This window comes from Sander lucioperca, chromosome 13, assembly GCF_008315115.2.
Source record: "Sander lucioperca isolate FBNREF2018 chromosome 13, SLUC_FBN_1.2, whole genome shotgun sequence".
NCBI lineage: Eukaryota > Metazoa > Chordata > Actinopteri > Perciformes > Percidae > Sander > Sander lucioperca.
The window spans coordinates 19,185,240-19,202,065 of record NC_050185.1 but is presented as its reverse complement, the minus strand read 5'-3'; the positions used below and the strand labels follow the sequence as shown (position 1 = coordinate 19,202,065).

General features: G+C 38.8%; 1 protein-coding gene across 4 annotated transcripts in view; it reads right to left on the bottom strand.

Moving 5' to 3' along the window:
- The window catches only part of cpeb4b (cytoplasmic polyadenylation element binding protein 4b), a 36,876-nt gene that overhangs the window by 9,103 nt on the left and 10,947 nt on the right, over window positions 1-16,826 (bottom strand). For 3 of the 4 annotated variants that reach the window (XM_036008728.1, XM_031280617.2, XM_031280616.2), the window contains exons 3-5: window positions 10,277-10,367; window positions 4,436-4,486; window positions 1,214-1,237 (exon numbers count right to left, since the gene is read on the bottom strand). In XM_036008728.1, the coding sequence (XP_035864621.1) occupies window positions 1,214-1,237; window positions 4,436-4,486; window positions 10,277-10,367 (166 nt within the window). The remainder of the gene's footprint in view (window positions 1-1,213; window positions 1,238-4,435; window positions 4,487-10,276; window positions 10,368-16,826) is intronic. The other variant, XM_031280618.2, reaches the window with a different exon arrangement.

Genomic DNA, 16,826 nt, shown 5'->3' with positions numbered 1-16,826 from the left:
ACAACACACAACATGGGTGGAGGGGGAATAAGCAAAGTATTTCTTTAGGTCTTGATCTGACATCACTTATCATTAGTAGCATGCAATGCACATGACTAGGGATGCATTACAAAATACTTATATTTCCTTGGGCACTTTGGGACTTTAATAGCCACGGACGGGAGTGAAACTTTGCAGGTATTTTTCTAGACCCCTTTTTCTAGACCCTGCAAATGTGTTCAAAACCTCAGACTATTATTATGTAAAAGTAGTACATTGTAGTAGTATAGTAGTAGTAGTTGTAGTAGTAGTAGTAGTTGTTGATGTTAGGAGAGAAGGGTAACATGCAGCACATAAAGGTTAGTAGGGGATCAGCTCAAGCTAAAAATAATTGTATGGCTGTTTAATCAAAATTAGGAGAAAGAAATATAAACATAAGAAATGTACAGAATGTCACACAATCAGTTGCCTTGACTCACACACTGCCAGCAACTGTAATGTCAATGAAGGACTGAACATGCATGCAACAAACACAGAAGTCCTCTCAGTGAGCAGGTTTCACAGTGGACTGTGCATGTTTGTGTATGTGTTTTAGAGACTAAGCCCTCCCTGGCCTATTCCTCCTCCTATACAACCTGCCACGGGGCTGTTTAATAAAGATTTATGCAAGAGAGTTAGCCTCAGCTTATAGTATGTGCTGTGCTGTGCTGTGCTGTGTTGTGTTGTGTGTGTGTGTGTGTGTGTGTGTGTGTGCATCCGGCCATGCGCCTGGCCATGTGTCTATGCTTCTGTTGCAGTGTGTGTAAATCGCATACTACACTTGGTGTGTCTCTGTGCCTCATCAACTTTCAGCTAAATGTGACAATAGCAACTATTGTCTGATTAAACAATCTTGCAAAATGTGTGTGAAAATGAGAAGAAAAAAAAAAGCAAGCAGAGTCAAGCATAACGAGAAACACGCACTAAAGGACGAAAGAAGCATAAGATCACTTCACAAGCTGATGGCAAGGCTCGACACTTCACAATCATGCAGACAAACATTTCACTTTACTGTACGGGTACAAAGCGCAGAGTCATTCCAAAACGTTTACATTGCATTCATTTAACAACCAACACCCTATAACCAATAAAATCACAGCATGGCTTGACATCACAAAGTCAGTCAAAAATATTGAGACCTAGAGTTTTATTTATGCAGGAAAAGTGACATAATATACCCATGATTATATTTTACCTCGTCTCCTGTTATAATTCCTGGCTGCATGTGGAATAAGGACAAATCAAAAAAGAGGGTGATTACAAAAGATGCATAATACATGTCCTAACAAAAGTGCCAGGTGCTTCATGACAATGGACAGATTATTCATTGTCTATCCGCCCTTTATTTTATCAATCAGCTGTAAATTATAATTAGCCTGTGGAACTATTACAATACCACTGTACCGACACTAGACTATAACGTTAAAGTACAAGTCGATATTTTGAAGGCCTGTAAACAAACGCTTCAGTGAAAGAAGGTAACGACTTGTAGCTTGATCATGTTGACACAATGATTTTATCTCACTGTATTTTGAAAAAGGATAAAGATGTTTTGCATGTTTCAGAGTGGACACTTGTCACCTGGCTATTTATGCAGTACTTTCAAAATGAAGATGCAATGTGCTTCATTATCAATAAAAGGATAAAAGACAAAATCCAAAGAAGACAAAGGACAGATCAGTACATCAGTAACAAAGATTACATGAATCCTATAGCAACAGAACAGTAACAAGTAAATACAGGCATCAGGATTACAACATTAAAACAAGGCAACAGAGGTTAAACAGTTGTGCAACTTGACTGAACAGTACAACTGTGTAATATCGTGCGTAACAATGGAGATTTCCTTCATTCTGATTATGACCAAGAATCTTATAAAGGAAAAGAAGAAATTGTCCAAGGACTGAACCTTGAGGCACACCACTGGTAATCAGGGACATGAATAAGATAGTCCAGAGAAACCCACAAACATCTGCATTATAATTGCACAAGATCTTGTACAATTCTGATAGCAGACACAACAGCAAATTCGGTGCAGTCCCACTGACAAAAACAAGACCGAAATGCATCAAGTATGTCACTATAATCTTAGCGTTCCCAGTGGCAGGGGTTTTGTTAGAGTCTGTTGCTGATAACAAGTGCAGAGGAAGCACTAGTGTGGCTAACTTCCACAATAAACGGAATGAAACTGCCAGAAGTAATAATAGAGCAGAGTAACCATCAACCATTAAGTTTCTGGACATGGCCTGCCATTTCACAATGTGTGATTTGCCCTCCTACAGTCACGCTTTAGACTTTGAGGAGGTTGAAGCATAGACCCATCTAAAACTGTAAGGACATGGTGAGGATGAAGAAGTGGCCAGGACACACAAGCAATAATCCTTGGCTCCCTCAGTGGACTCTCCAACCCAGATGGACATTAACTCTGGGGGGGAGGTCAAAGAGAGCTAGAAAAAGAGAGAGAGAGAGAGAGAGAGAGAGAGAGAGAGAGAGAGAGAAACAGGAAAGCAGATTGAAAGAGAGTGGAGCATGCTATAAAAAGATGTGTGTGTGTGTGTGTGTGTGTGTGTGTGTGTGTGTGTGTGTGTGTGTGTGTGTGTGTGTGTGTGTGTAAGATTGGAAGAGATGGAGAAACAAGCTGATAAAACTGTGTGGGGATGAGAGAAAATGAGAGAGACCGAGAGAGATCAAGAGAATGAGGAATGCAATCTGTGTACGCTTATGAGACAAAAAGAGAGAGAGAGAGAGAGCTGGTGTGCAACCTCTGAATCCTGCCTATGCGCTGACACCATCTGTCTCAGGGCTTGATGACAGCTCCTGACCATGTGATCTCACCATGTGACCCAGTGATCTCGTGAAGAAACTACTGGCCTCTCGGGTTTTACATTCTGGCCCAAGACCAGAAAGCAAAAGCTACAACAACACAATTACACAATGATAAAGGGAATGAGAATTTGCAAGGGCAAAAGAGATGTAGCTGAATATTAAACTGCTGTTGTGGAAACTGCGGCATGTCAAAGGGATTTGCCAGATTTTATTCAACCCTTGGAGAGAGGCATAGTTATTTATATACAGTTTAAAGGCATTTTTTCTTCTGTGCAACAAGACCATATGAGGAAACTACAGCACCTAGAAATTAAATGAACTACAAATCTGCATCTGTATTTTTTAAGAAACACAAGCATGAAGGAATATATGTTAGAGTATCTAAAAAATGTAAATGCAAAAGAGCCTTGCATTTTGCATCAAAACTATAGGCTTCATGGCCTATATACACATACCACATAACCACAACATCCCTGGTTTGCATCCGGCAGGGGGACCTTTGTTCAAAGAGTCGCTGTTTACAGGACAAAAAAAAACTTTGGTACTAGGAGTTAAGCTAACACACATGGAGCTAGTCCCATGCTAAGGCTATTTTTGTATACCATTCTATCCCTCAATCCATCCACTTATTTTCCCATTTTCAAAAACCACTACATCCTCTTCCATTCTTCTCTTTCTCATCTATTTATTTGAGTGACGTATCAACAGTCAAAGGAAAGGAAAGGACCCGACAGAAGTTCTTAGCTAGGTGAACGGTCATCAACAGAAATGCTTATTGGTTAAAACTATTTTTAAGAGGCTAGTGTGGAAATTGTGTTTCATGTTGACATTTACAAGTGGGGGAAACTGAGCAGAGGCACACAACTTTTTGGTTGGATTAATTACAAAGGCAAGCAAGGGCACACAAGGCTTCACAGTCACCAGACACAAACACTCAAGGTTATCTGGCACCAGCCAACTATCTCCACCTGCAGCACTTATGGCGTTTTTCCATTATATGGTACCTACTCTACTCTACTCTACTCTACTCTACTCTACTTTACCGCGGTGCCCCATCCTCCATTTTCCATTGCAGATTTAGTACCACCTCATGTCTGAGGAACCTCGACAGATGTGATACTAAAAAAAGTACCCGTTGGCAGGTACCAGGGACTTTTTTTCGTAATGGAAAACAAAAAAAGACGGGTAGAGTCGAGGCGAGTAGGTACCATGTAATGGAAAAACGCCATTAGTGTCACCTACACAAAGATGTAACAAAGACAAAGTGATAGTCACAGAAGTCACTAAAATTGGTTGAATCATACTTTATGTATGTCCCTCATGATTTACCTGAGGGAACATGACTTTAGTACAGAAACTAAAAATGATCTTGTTTTGTTTCATTTAGCCTGCCAGGTGTTTGCATATAGATTAATGAGGAATTTTTAACATTTCATTAAATTATGTTTTAAATGATATCATTTTTCATGTATTTTGTCAAACAAATTATGTATACACTTTTGCACAGAAACTCCCTTATGAGTTAGGATTTTAATCCCTGATTTGCAGTGTTAGTGGGCCCTTCAAAAACTAAATAGTTTGCCATACGTACCATTGAGGGGCAGAGGGTTGTCTCCTCCTGGATGGGGGAACCCCAAACGACCTGCACAGGGAGACACAGAACAGAAATATTTAACATGATGGGGCCTACATATCAAGAAAATGTGACACACGGAGGAATCCAGAAGTTTTGACGTTATGTCAGTCTTTCTACGAATGGAGTAGGGCTGAATATATCAGGTCATTGTTTTATGCTATGATTCATTATTCTAAACAAAAATCTGTTTCAGTACAGGAGTTTCTATTTTGATGACTCTATAGTATACACATAATATCCTATTATTAATTAAGGCCAATTTTATTTTTTACAAATTTAACAGATTTAACAGAAACATATCTATAAAAAAGTACAAATCACAAAATGGCAGCCACAAAACTTATAGACAAACAATCTGAGGAAAACTAGCACCACTATTAGTTAAGCAGTTTTTAACCAATTTGACAAAAGGTTGGGACTATGACAATGCTCTTGATTATTGCTGCAAGTGCAGAGATTTACTTTGCTGATGGGCAATATTTGAACAATTCTGCACACAACGTAGGACATTCGAAAAAGCAGCTTTGTACAGAAGAACATAATGAACTGTCTGAAAAGCCAATTTTCAATAACAACGTTCATACAGAATAGGCTGTGGCTAGAACAGATATGAGAGCACTGAGTGTTGCTTTCACATCAATCTCATTGGAGACTACATCTGTGGGACACCAACCATCTCTCTCCCTCTCATCGACCTCCATTTCCCTATGTGTGCCTCTCTCCTGCTTTCTCTGAGCCTCATATCATACATTTTACATTGAGCTATTTGCCAGGCCCATCTCTCTCTCTCTCACACACACACACACACACACACACACAAATACATGTTATGATGCCAAACAAGCTTCAAAGTTATGCAAGGCCCGCTTGCTGCAGAGGGATAATGAGTTGAAAGAGCAGAAATAGTACAACCATTGTTGTATTGGTACGGACCGCCCTGTGATTGGTGCATTCCGATGCCTCAGTCACAAGGAAATCTGCTGGCCCCTCCCCCACACCTCGCCTATTGAGCCCCACAGTACTCAGTAAATGTGGTGCATAAAACAGAACTAGACCACAGAAACCAGGACGGACCACCCGTGGAGCTACTATACATACATCGCATTACGTTGTCGGCATTAAAATACAAGTTCACTTATTCAATAAAACGCTCAGTTTAATCAAAATAAAATTAGAGGTGCCAACCAAAACCAGATTACGCAGACAAGCTCAATTCCTCTAGACTGCACGGCAGAATTCAACAGTTTATCTCCCTCTGTAATTTAGCTGAGTAATATATATGTGCTGATAGGTGCACCACCCAAAATCAAAGTCCATCTGAGCACAACCTGTCATATTGGATTTTAAGAGCCTTTAATAGTCTCTAAGGAGCAAATGTGCAGGCACGTAAGCACACCACATCCCAGTGTGTCTGTAGGGCTGTGCCCGCTCTGTGAACCTCATTTGCAAGCTGCTGGCTGTGTACAGTCCAGTACCAGTTTAAGCACATACGTGTGTGTGTGTGTGTGTGTGTGTGTGTGTGTGTGTGTGTGTGTGTGTGTGTGTGTGTGTGTGTGTGTGTGTGTGTGTGTGTGTGTGTGTGTGTGTGTGTGTGTGTGTGTGTGTGTGTGTGTGTGTGTGTGTTGGCTGAACAGAGAGATCCTTTCTGTCAGTCAGGACAATGCTGGAAGCGATTCAAAGCCACTTCTACTGTAGACATTTTGTCTCGCCTGTTCCCTTGCTTCATCGCACTTTGTTCAATATGTTCTGCTGGAATGATAAATTTGTGCTCTGCTTACGTGTATTTAAAATGTACTTGTGTACGCATGCTGTCTGTGTTTATTATATTTGTGTGTGCATGCTTGTATGTTTGTGTGTATGTGACAGAGAGCAGGAGGGAGCGAGGGACAGTTGGCCTGGAGAAGAGTCAGTGTTTAAAGAAAATGTGCTGTAATTATGTTTTTCTTTTTACTTCGCTGTGAGGGAAAAGGAAAGGACTCACTTAAGTCACTGCTACACTTGGCACAGCAGTGTACAAGCCTGTACTATAATTATGAAAACAAGGAATAAACAGAATAATATTTTGTAAAAGGCCCAGGGCTAAAAGATGAAAAAAAAAGATAAGGAGTACGGGATGAGATATGGTGTGATGCATCATGTGAAAGCAGTCAAGAATGGGGCACTGTATAAGAACATATCTGAAGAGGACGGCTGAAGAAAAATGAGGTAAAATAAGAGGAAAGAAAGGTAAATGTGTGGTGATACTATTGGACAAAGCATAGAATTAACTGAAATGACAGAAGAAGTAGCTGTATCACATATAAACACTGCCAGACCTAAAACAGAGCTGTGAGGGAAAAAAAGGCCAAAGTCTTCACATTCAACTATTAAACAAAGTTTGGGTCAATACTTCATCATTTCAAAACCCTGCATGGTTTCAACCCTAATGCAGCAGAAGATAAGAGGGTTTTTTACTTTAGAAGAAAACTTGTTTGGTCTTCAGGTGCCAAATTCTTGGATCTAATCTAGTCACAGGAATCTGTGCCAGCATGGCTGGAGCTAAGACACCAAAATGTGGCTAATGAGGTAACCTTCCAGTCTTCTTCTCTTAATATTGAGGGAAGATTTACTAAGGTTTGACAGCAGAACATTAGATCACAGCTGGATGTGGCTGAGCCCAGTGGGTGTGAGGCTGAAATACATACAAGGTGATAGTGAAGTGTCTGGTGCTCAGAGTTTTCACACATCTTGTTGTTCTGGTAGTGAAACTGGTACGAATGTGTGTTGCGTCTTTTTTTGTAGAACATGTGGGAGTATATACATTCAATAATATTAAACCAGGGACAAGGAGTAATGTGGGTACTATGTTTGATTTTCATTTTCTGCAAAGTAACATTTAAAAGGTACAAAGATAAGACAAACTGTACATGCAGACTAGAAAAGGAAAACAGCACATTGTTACTGGCATTTTGAGATCTTTGTACTGAGCTTTAAGGTCATACAAAAAACCTACGTTATTCCATTTTCCGTACTCGGCCCATTAGACTGTGATGACGTAAAAAGAAAAGATGGTTGTTAAGTAGTCGTTGTCTAGCATTAAGCCTTGCGGTTGGATAAACTACTAAGAACTGTGGCTGACAATTTAAACTCCACACCCAAATCCTTTAAACTCAACTAAAGCCTGGAAAAATCCAAGGCGTTTCCTTTTGAACAATGATCATTACCAAAACTACTACTACAAGCTACTCCTTCTCAACCAACGGCTAATATTTGCCACAGTATTGCCTGTATTCAATAACCCATTTCTGGGTTACCATTGACCAATGTTGCCTAACACCATTCAGCCAATAACAGACGTTGCTGAGTCTCTATTCATCAATAAACCTAGTCAGTTATGGCCCTTACCCACTGCTAGTACCGGCTCTATTGGCTCTGCTCGGCCGCGGTGCCCCGTCCTCCTTTTTCCATTGCAGATTTAGTACCGCCTCATGTGTAAGGCGAGCGTGGCTGGTCGTCATAGCGACGCCACAGGAAACTGCCATGACCTAACGCGACACACACTCAGAACGTCGAAGGTGTGTTGTCTTTGATTCTCGGAATGTGGCTGTTGCCACAGCCAGAAGACAAATTTTGTTTCAAAAGAAGCTGGAGGCAGCAAAAAAATTAAAAAAAACACTGCTGGCTAAACTACTTAAAAAATGGCAGGTTTGTTCACGACACCCCCGTCTGTCGCTAGCAATGATGACGCAGTGATTAGTGACGATTCTCTCTGACCAATCAGTAGTCTGCAGGTTTTCACGTCACCTTTTGCTATCGCCTCAGCTCGCTTGGAACCTGGACGGAGGTGATACTAAAAAAAGTACCTGTTAGCAGGTACCAGGGACGTGTTTTTGTAATGGAAAACCAAAAAAGGCGAGTAGAGTCGAGGCGAGTTGAGCAGGTGCCATGTAATGGAAAAACGCCATTAGAGTCCAATTTCTGATGAATCTCTTTTTCAGAAAATAACAAGTGATAGCTCCTCCTTTGTAATGTATATAATATGTACTCACTTGCCAGTTTATTAACTAGTGAGTAGTTTATAAACTAGTTTTAGTTAGTTGTGCCTCTTTCTATTATTATAGTAATTTCAATTCATTATCAAGGAAGGTAGGCTACTGTAAATAACAGCAGCACCTCTCAGTTTCAAGTAATACAGTTCAGCCACCTCAGAAAGTTGAATCAACATTATAATCTTCAAAAAGGTTGGGTTTATTGCAGGACTGTTGTATACTACTGCATCAGTTTTAGCTAGGTGTACCAAACAAACTGGCAACTGAGTGTATGCACATGTATAAAAATTCCCAATGGTAATAATCAAATCCATATACAGTAAAGTTTCAAAGGCCAGGAATACATGGATTTACACTGACCCAGAAATAAAAAATCTGTTTGCCAAATGTTTCCTTTCCTCACTTTTTACTGGCAATATGTGAAAAATATGTGCATTCTGATTTGACCTGACATTAATAGATAAACAACCACAAATTCATACTACAGGTAACAGAAGCGTGCATTTGTGTCTATCACAAATGGTCCAGACTGTTTGGACAGAAACACCTGTGTGGAATGTGTTTGGAAAAATGTTATCATCCTTCAAAATGGGAGCTTCTGCAGCTTAGACTACTAATAACTAATGATGGCCAACAACTTCAGTTCAGATCATCTCTCTCACAAATCCGCTCTTCAATACAACGCCTAAGCTTCCATCAGCCCTGTATTCTCTCTGCGTCGCCTTCTTAAAATGCATGAAAAAAAAAGAGGTCAGATTCATTGCACTGAATTTTCTTTAAAAGTGAGAAAACCTTTGTTTCTTTTTAATTCAGAGTGGGAAGGAGAGAAAATGAAGAGGAAGATGTGAACTGACCTCTCATGTTATTGTTGATCACAACACTAAAAGCAGACAAAAGCAGTGTAAACATCTGATCTGTGGAGGAAGTGAAACTTCTCTGTTAAGAAGGGGTGTTTAGTTGTGAATAAGTGTGTGTGAGCAGTTATCAGCTCTACCCTGAAGTGCAACACTCCTAACGGATGCTTGGCCAATGAAATACAATAGTGACACACACTTATTTTTATCTTTATCACATATATTTGATGTTAATTTATGAGAGTAGGGTCGATTAACATTTAATTTTATTATAGCATATGTTGCCATAATACTAACATCTATTTAGGGTGCTTGACAACATTTTTGGAGGCTTAATCATTATTTTGGAGCTTTCAATTTATATTTTGAAACTAAGTTAAAAGAGCTGACACATACCATGGATAAATATTGTGCTCCAACCATGTATGGAAATATGTCAAATGTGCATCAAACGTGCTAAAAATACACCTCGAGAAGGACTGCTAAAGCCGGAAAATAAGTAGGTACAAACTCATTTCCTCATTAACGCTTTCCTATTCAAAACTACATGCTACGGTGGTCGGGTTGGTTCAGTGGGTAGAGCGGGCGCACATGTAGAGGTTTGTGCCTCGACGCAGAGGTCCAGGATTCGAGTCCAACCTGTGACGATTTCCTGCATGTCTTCCCCCTCTCTCTCCCCTTTCTCACAAAAAAAAAAAGAAAACTACATGCTACGTATGGATCATCAGAATTAATGAAATACTATAATTAATTAGATATTTATAATTTTTAAATTATAATAAATCATTTTGTTTTTTCCACGTCATGTCATTATGTTAGCCTCTATGCACTACGTCTCTGCTGCTAACAGAGTGAAAATGGTAGTACAGCTAGTTGTCTGCTTAGTGTTTCATGTTTTTGATTGACATCTTCACCTTTCAGGGTGTCCTGCTCGGCCCTCATGATGTCGATCAGGGAGCTCTCCAGTGTGTTCATGTTGAAGCTGTCAAATGACCTGGTGCGTTCCTAAAGAGAGGAGAGAAAGAGGAGAAACGCCATTTACATTTCTTTCCATGCTTCAAAGACATGCAGTTTTTAATAAAACTAATTCAAAATGTGTGGCAGTCAACAGTCTTTGTCAACATTGCCTCAATTAACCCGAGCTGGCCAAAGAGCACACACAAGACAAGGATACAGCATTCATCTTTATTCACACAAAAAAAACATACTGTTTTGCAAACCTGACTGCTTCACAATTCAAACTACGGCTGAAACGATTCCTCGAGTAACTCGAATAATTTGATTACTAAAAATCCTCAATGCAAAATGATTTGCCTCGAAGCTTCATTTAATTAATGTTACCAACGTTGTATCGCTCACAGTGTTTCCGCACGGAGGATTATTACTGTCGCACACCGGGCTGACGCTGCTTGCGACACATGCCATGAAGACCGATTACAAAATGAAAAAAGAGTGTAAGGGGCTAAGAGAAGAGACAGGCTTGAGAAAACGACAGAAAGTGTCCAAAATTTGGAATCAGTTCAAACGTAATAAAAACGAAAACTCTGTACAGTGTATCTACAGCAAAATCTAACTAGCTTACCACAATAATAGCACAAGGTCAATGCTTCAGCATCTCAACAGAAAACATTGAGTCTAACTTAATCACCCATTCCACGAAGCGGACCCGACAAAAGTAAATCACAGAGTCGTATGGACGATGAAACTACACCAAACACAACAACTACCAAAAACAAAGACAAGAAACTACGTAGTGGTGACCACGATTTGATCTAAAGAGCCGACTTGTTGACTATCCCTTCAGAAAAACACGGAGAAACAGCTGATCAACGATCTACTAGTAGAAGTGTAACAGAGCTGTGTAGCATTGTAATCAAATATCTAAATGAAAATAGGTTGAGAATAACTAATATTTACATATAGGCCTATATATAGATCAGTCTCAGGTTGAAACTTGTAGTTCTGAAAGTTAAGTTGCACAACTTAAGGTAATGTTTATGTATGTTTAATGTATGCCTTAGTTTGAGGTTGTTAATTGCATTTCAGAAAATGTTTTCTTTAAAACAATGTAATATGGCATTAAACGCACTTAATATGTTTAGTTTTTTGAGAGATGATATTGTAAGCAATGTAGGCAATAAAAATTGAGCTTTTCCGAAAATTAAACCAAACTATTGTATATTATTGCTCTTCAATAAAACAAAAGTGTTTATTATCCTATTACTCGATTAATCGTTGGAATAATCGGTAGAATACTCAATTACTAAAATAATCGATAGCTGCAGCCCTAATTCAAACATAGCCTGAACAGCCGGGACCAAAGTAAGCTATTAATTAATAAGTTACAGACACTTTCCTAGTTATCCATGAAGGGTTTTTTAATTCAGTCTTGCTTTAGTTTGAGCGTATTTCAAAGAAAAATACAAAAGACATGACATCAGTTTCAATTCATATTTCTTTCTACCTTGCTTTGAATACAGGCAATACCGAGATATTGTGAGGATTCAAAAGCATGATGGTCTCTTAATTTAAGATTCTGACACTTTTGGCATTGGCATAAATAGCGGGAAGGACAAACAAAACAAATTAGCCATAGTTTCACATATGTGAAATTTCAAGTGATTCACTAATATATTCTGCAAACTGATGTAAAAACTAGAAACTAACTTAAACTAAAATAAAAAGAAGTTGGATAAAATTTAAATAATTTACTTTAGTGTTTCTTTCTTCTTCTTATTTGGGTTTTTCTAGCCACCAAACAGGAACTCAACAAAAAAAACTCAGAGACATCTCTATATACCATTTGAGTGATAGTATTTCTACAAGTCACTCCTTTGTTTATTTTATTTAATTTCTGTTGTCAGCATTTCATTTATCTTTGTATCTTATTGTTTGGTGAGATTATATTGTATTTTTAAAGACTAAACACAATTCCCCTCTTCACATGGGTATTTTGTGTGTGTGTGTGTGTGTGTGTGTGTGTGTGTGTGTGTGTGTGTGTGTGTGTGTGTGTGTGTGTGTGTTTAACTGCTGCATTTCTTGCGAACCTAACTGACTGAGCTGAAAGTTCACTCATTCAACTTCATACAACTTCATACAAACAAGGGCATTCTTGGCATACCAACCATACTGGAAATGTTTGTATGCATACGCAAAGATGTGTAAGAGAACAAACAACCATTCCAATATGTATACACAAAATATGTCTACACATCGAAAACATGTACACACACCCCCACACACCCACACCCATATAGTGCGTTTCACTATCTTTGTGGTGACCCGTCACTGACATAATGCATTCCCTAGCCCCTTAGCCTAACCTTAACCATCACATACTGTATTCCCGGTTTTTGGACCCCACGAATATAGTTAAACAAGAACCTGCACGCGCATGCGCACACACACACACACACACACACACACCAAGTGCCATGCTGATAAGGCTTCTGTTTTGACCCCACCCATTTAGTTTGGCTGACCAAACTAAATATACAGCCTCTGACAACAACTTTAACTGATAAATTCTTTTGGTTTTCCTTCTATCCAAAACAACCACAATTCAGGCAGACACTGCTGCTAAAGACGACCATATACAATTCATATCCTCCTTGTTTACATTTACAGCTGGTGCTAAATGTCTCCACAACATCACGCGATTGATTGTCTCATTCCTTCCTCTGTCTCTTCCCCATTTCCCAGCCATTCTCCAATGCCACCTTAAAAGCAGAAATACCTTTAAAACAGTTTTCTATTTAAATGCGTCAGAGATCTCACACTGCATAGAGCCAATGACTCTTCTGGCTATAAGTTGTTCAATAAACTGTACATCGTGACTCAAATGCTTAGTCATGAGTATTTTTTTTTTCTTAACTGTCTGGTCAGGACTGAAATAAACTTTCTTTTCCTTTCTGCATCATAGCCATTGTATCAGCCACTTGGTTATTTTATTATTATTATTATTATTATTATTATTATTATTATTATTATTTATTATGTACTTCTGTGGAAAAAAAGAATAATGACATACTTAAATAATATAAATTGTAGAAACCATTAACTAAATTTGATGGTGGCCTCTCTCTATCAAATTTTAGAGTTTATTATTGGGCCACGAATATAACTAAAACTATATTTTGGCTAAAATTGGTCAACATACCTTGGTGTCAGTTGGAAATACAATCATGTCCCTCATCCTCTTTACTGGCAATACTGGCTGGCGCGGCTTCAGTCAACCCCTCTGACTTTACTAGTAACCCAGTGGTCATTTCCACATTAAAGATATGGTTTCAATTTAGGAAGCATTTTAAATTTCTTACTCCCACCATATCAAGTCCACTGTTGAGGAATTATGCGTTCAAACCGGCATTTACTGACTCTATTTTCACTTTATGGCATGATAAGGGTCTGAAATGTTTTAAGGATTTTTATAAAGATGGGGTTTTTTGTTCTTTCACAGATCTAACTAGCGAGTTCGGCCTCCCACCTTCACATCTTTTTAGGTATTTTCAAATTAGGAACTGTGTAAAATTTTTATTTCCTAATTTTCCACAAATTCCTCCTGAGCAGACACGGGACAGTCTTTTACAATTGAATTTTTCACAAAGATCTTTAATTTCAAAAGTCTATGGTATTATCCAGTCCTATGATGACCATTTATCCACTAGGACGAAGGAGGCATGGGAGAAAGAATTGGGTCTGGCCTTTGATGTTGACTGGTGGGACTCTGTTTTAAACGGTATTCACAAAGCCTCAATCTGTGCCCGCTTGACCTTAATACAATTTAAAGTAGTGTTCAGATGTCACTATTCTAAAACCCGAATATCACTAATTTTCCCTAATGCAATTGATGTCTGTGACAGATGCTCTGGTTCGCCCTGTAATCTTGCACATATGTTTTTCTTTTGCCCAACTCTAGGAAATATCTGGCAAACTTATTTTGACACCATGTCTAAAGTGCTCCTCAAGACCATTGATATTTCTCCGCATGTAGCCATTTTTGGCACTCCTCAAGAATACCACCGTTTTTCATCAGTGCAGTTAGAGGTCCTGGCTTTCACTTCCTTGATCGTGAGATGCCATCTCCTTCTTAATTGGAAAGCAACATATGCCCCGTCCAATACACTTTGGATCACTGATGTCATGTCCTTTCTAAAACTGGAAAAAAATAAGATACTCTATACATGGTAGTCTCGCCAAATTTTACAGTAAGTGGCAACCATTTATGCAATTTTTTCAGGCTAATTGGGCCTAACTCCAACACGCACCCTTTTTGTTTTTCTTTCTTTCCCTTTCACAGGGTTTTTTTTTTTCTTTTTTCTTTTTTAACTTTAATTTCATTTAATTTTATTTTATGGGGGGGAAAAAAGAAGAAACATTTTAAAAAAAAAGTTGTATACAAATATGTTTGTTATTGTTATTCAAGTGCTTTCACCATTTTGTGTGTGCAAACCAATAAATATATGAAACAGAAACCATTAACTATTTAATGACAGTATTTGCAGAGATATCCCAACAATACTCTAACCTAGGCATTAGCATTTCATGTTTGTGTGGTATTTGCAAAACACACACACATGAGCAATTTAACACCAGAGTAACACTATTTAACACAGGGACAAGGAGGAGAACCTCTCTTAACTATAACGATACAAGCTTGTAAAATAGCAATGCCTGAATACATCTCTTGAGCTTAGTTTTTGCTACGAGATTTATATCTGCAAAACATCCGCTTAGCATTGACTGAGGCTGACAAGATGCTGACAGACCAATCGGGAAACAGTTTTTTGATGATGACATGACTCACAGCCTCTTGAAACTTGCAAAACTGAACAGTAAGGTGTTATAGATAGGGTTGGGTACCGTTTGGATTTTTACGATTCCGATACCGAACCGGTACTTTTAAAATGATTCCGATTTCTAACCGATTCTTGAAAAACTGAAAAATGACAGGCTCTTTCATGGAGTTTTTTTAAAATTGAAAAATATTTAAATTTAACAATATATTAACATTTTAAAGTACTTAAATATATAATAAGTAAACCTAAGTCACCTAACACATAACTACAATAATTTAACAAATAACAGTTTCACTATTAACAACAAAATAAATGTTGTTGAGTTGGTATGCCAACCAGCTTCAAACATTAGCAGTTATTTTGCAGAAAAATGACCATATTTGCCTTCTCTGGCAAGATACGACACCTCTCCGAACTTATGGCATGTTCTGCACAGGAGAAAACTCTCTCAGATGGTGTCCAAGAGGCCTGTACACACACACACACACACACAGGTATGAGTTTGAAAGGGCAGAAAATTTAGGGAGGCTGTCCCGCTTCCCCCACCACAAGGCTACAGGGTCTTGTCCTGAACGATAGACTAGCAGAGCAAGTGTAATATGTTTACTAGCAATCGTGTGCAGTGAATGGTTAATATGCTTTTACGTCAGTTTTGGTGAGCCCCGAGGGAAAATATGGCATTTTAAAAGTAGCCAACATTTACGATAGCTAGCTAACGATAGACTACAGAGAAAGTGTGATATTTTTACGTCCATTTCGGAGCGTGTACAAAAAGCCGTCTATCAGCAGTGATTGTAGAGTGCATGTAGGAGAATAGCGCGGACACGCGCTTCACACCACTAGCGGGCACGTGTGCCACTTGGCAGAAAAGGGAGAAAGAAAAAAAGAGTCTGCCGCTGTCTGGAGCGACAGAGGGAAAATATTTCAGTCGGAACCAAAATGAGGAACCGAAATTTGCATTCTAATCCGGTCCGAATACTACCGTTAGCATAGGAACCGGATCCATAGTGGAACCGGGTTTCGGTACCCAACCCTAGTTATAGATAATAAAGCTTCACTCTGCAACAGCATGGCTTATTTGTCTTCTACCCTTAACTTAATTTGATGCATACTTTAAGAGAAAATCCAGACATTTCCAGAACAGCCACTATTGTTTGCCAGTTTAAAATGAATAAGCAGGTGTAGCAACAGTTTGAATTGAGGTCTGATTGAGGTCTATTGTGCAGCCTACTTGACATCACAATACAAATAAAGCTTGAGTGTGAAAGCCTGTTTATTAAAGTGAGCTATAAGTCAAAATTAAATCTACAATCCTGACAAAATAATACATAATAGAATTTGCAATATGTCAAATTGACCGCCCCTGAAAAGTCTGAAACCTCCTGACATCAACACTGCGTGATCAGCTCTGCCCTTGACCTGACTGATAATGGACCGGCCTAGCACAACAAGAATTACCCAACATGCCTGTCAACCTGTAAGTAACCAATCTGTATAGTCAATCACTCACCATTCACCACATTGTCTTTCCAACAAATAGGCATTCATCTATGCATAACCTCTGTACGCATTTGTCCAGCAACCAGGTCAAACCCACATTACAAAAATTAGTCCAATGTCTGTGGAGAATGGTCTGAAAGCAAAACCACCTTGAGAAGAAAAGTTA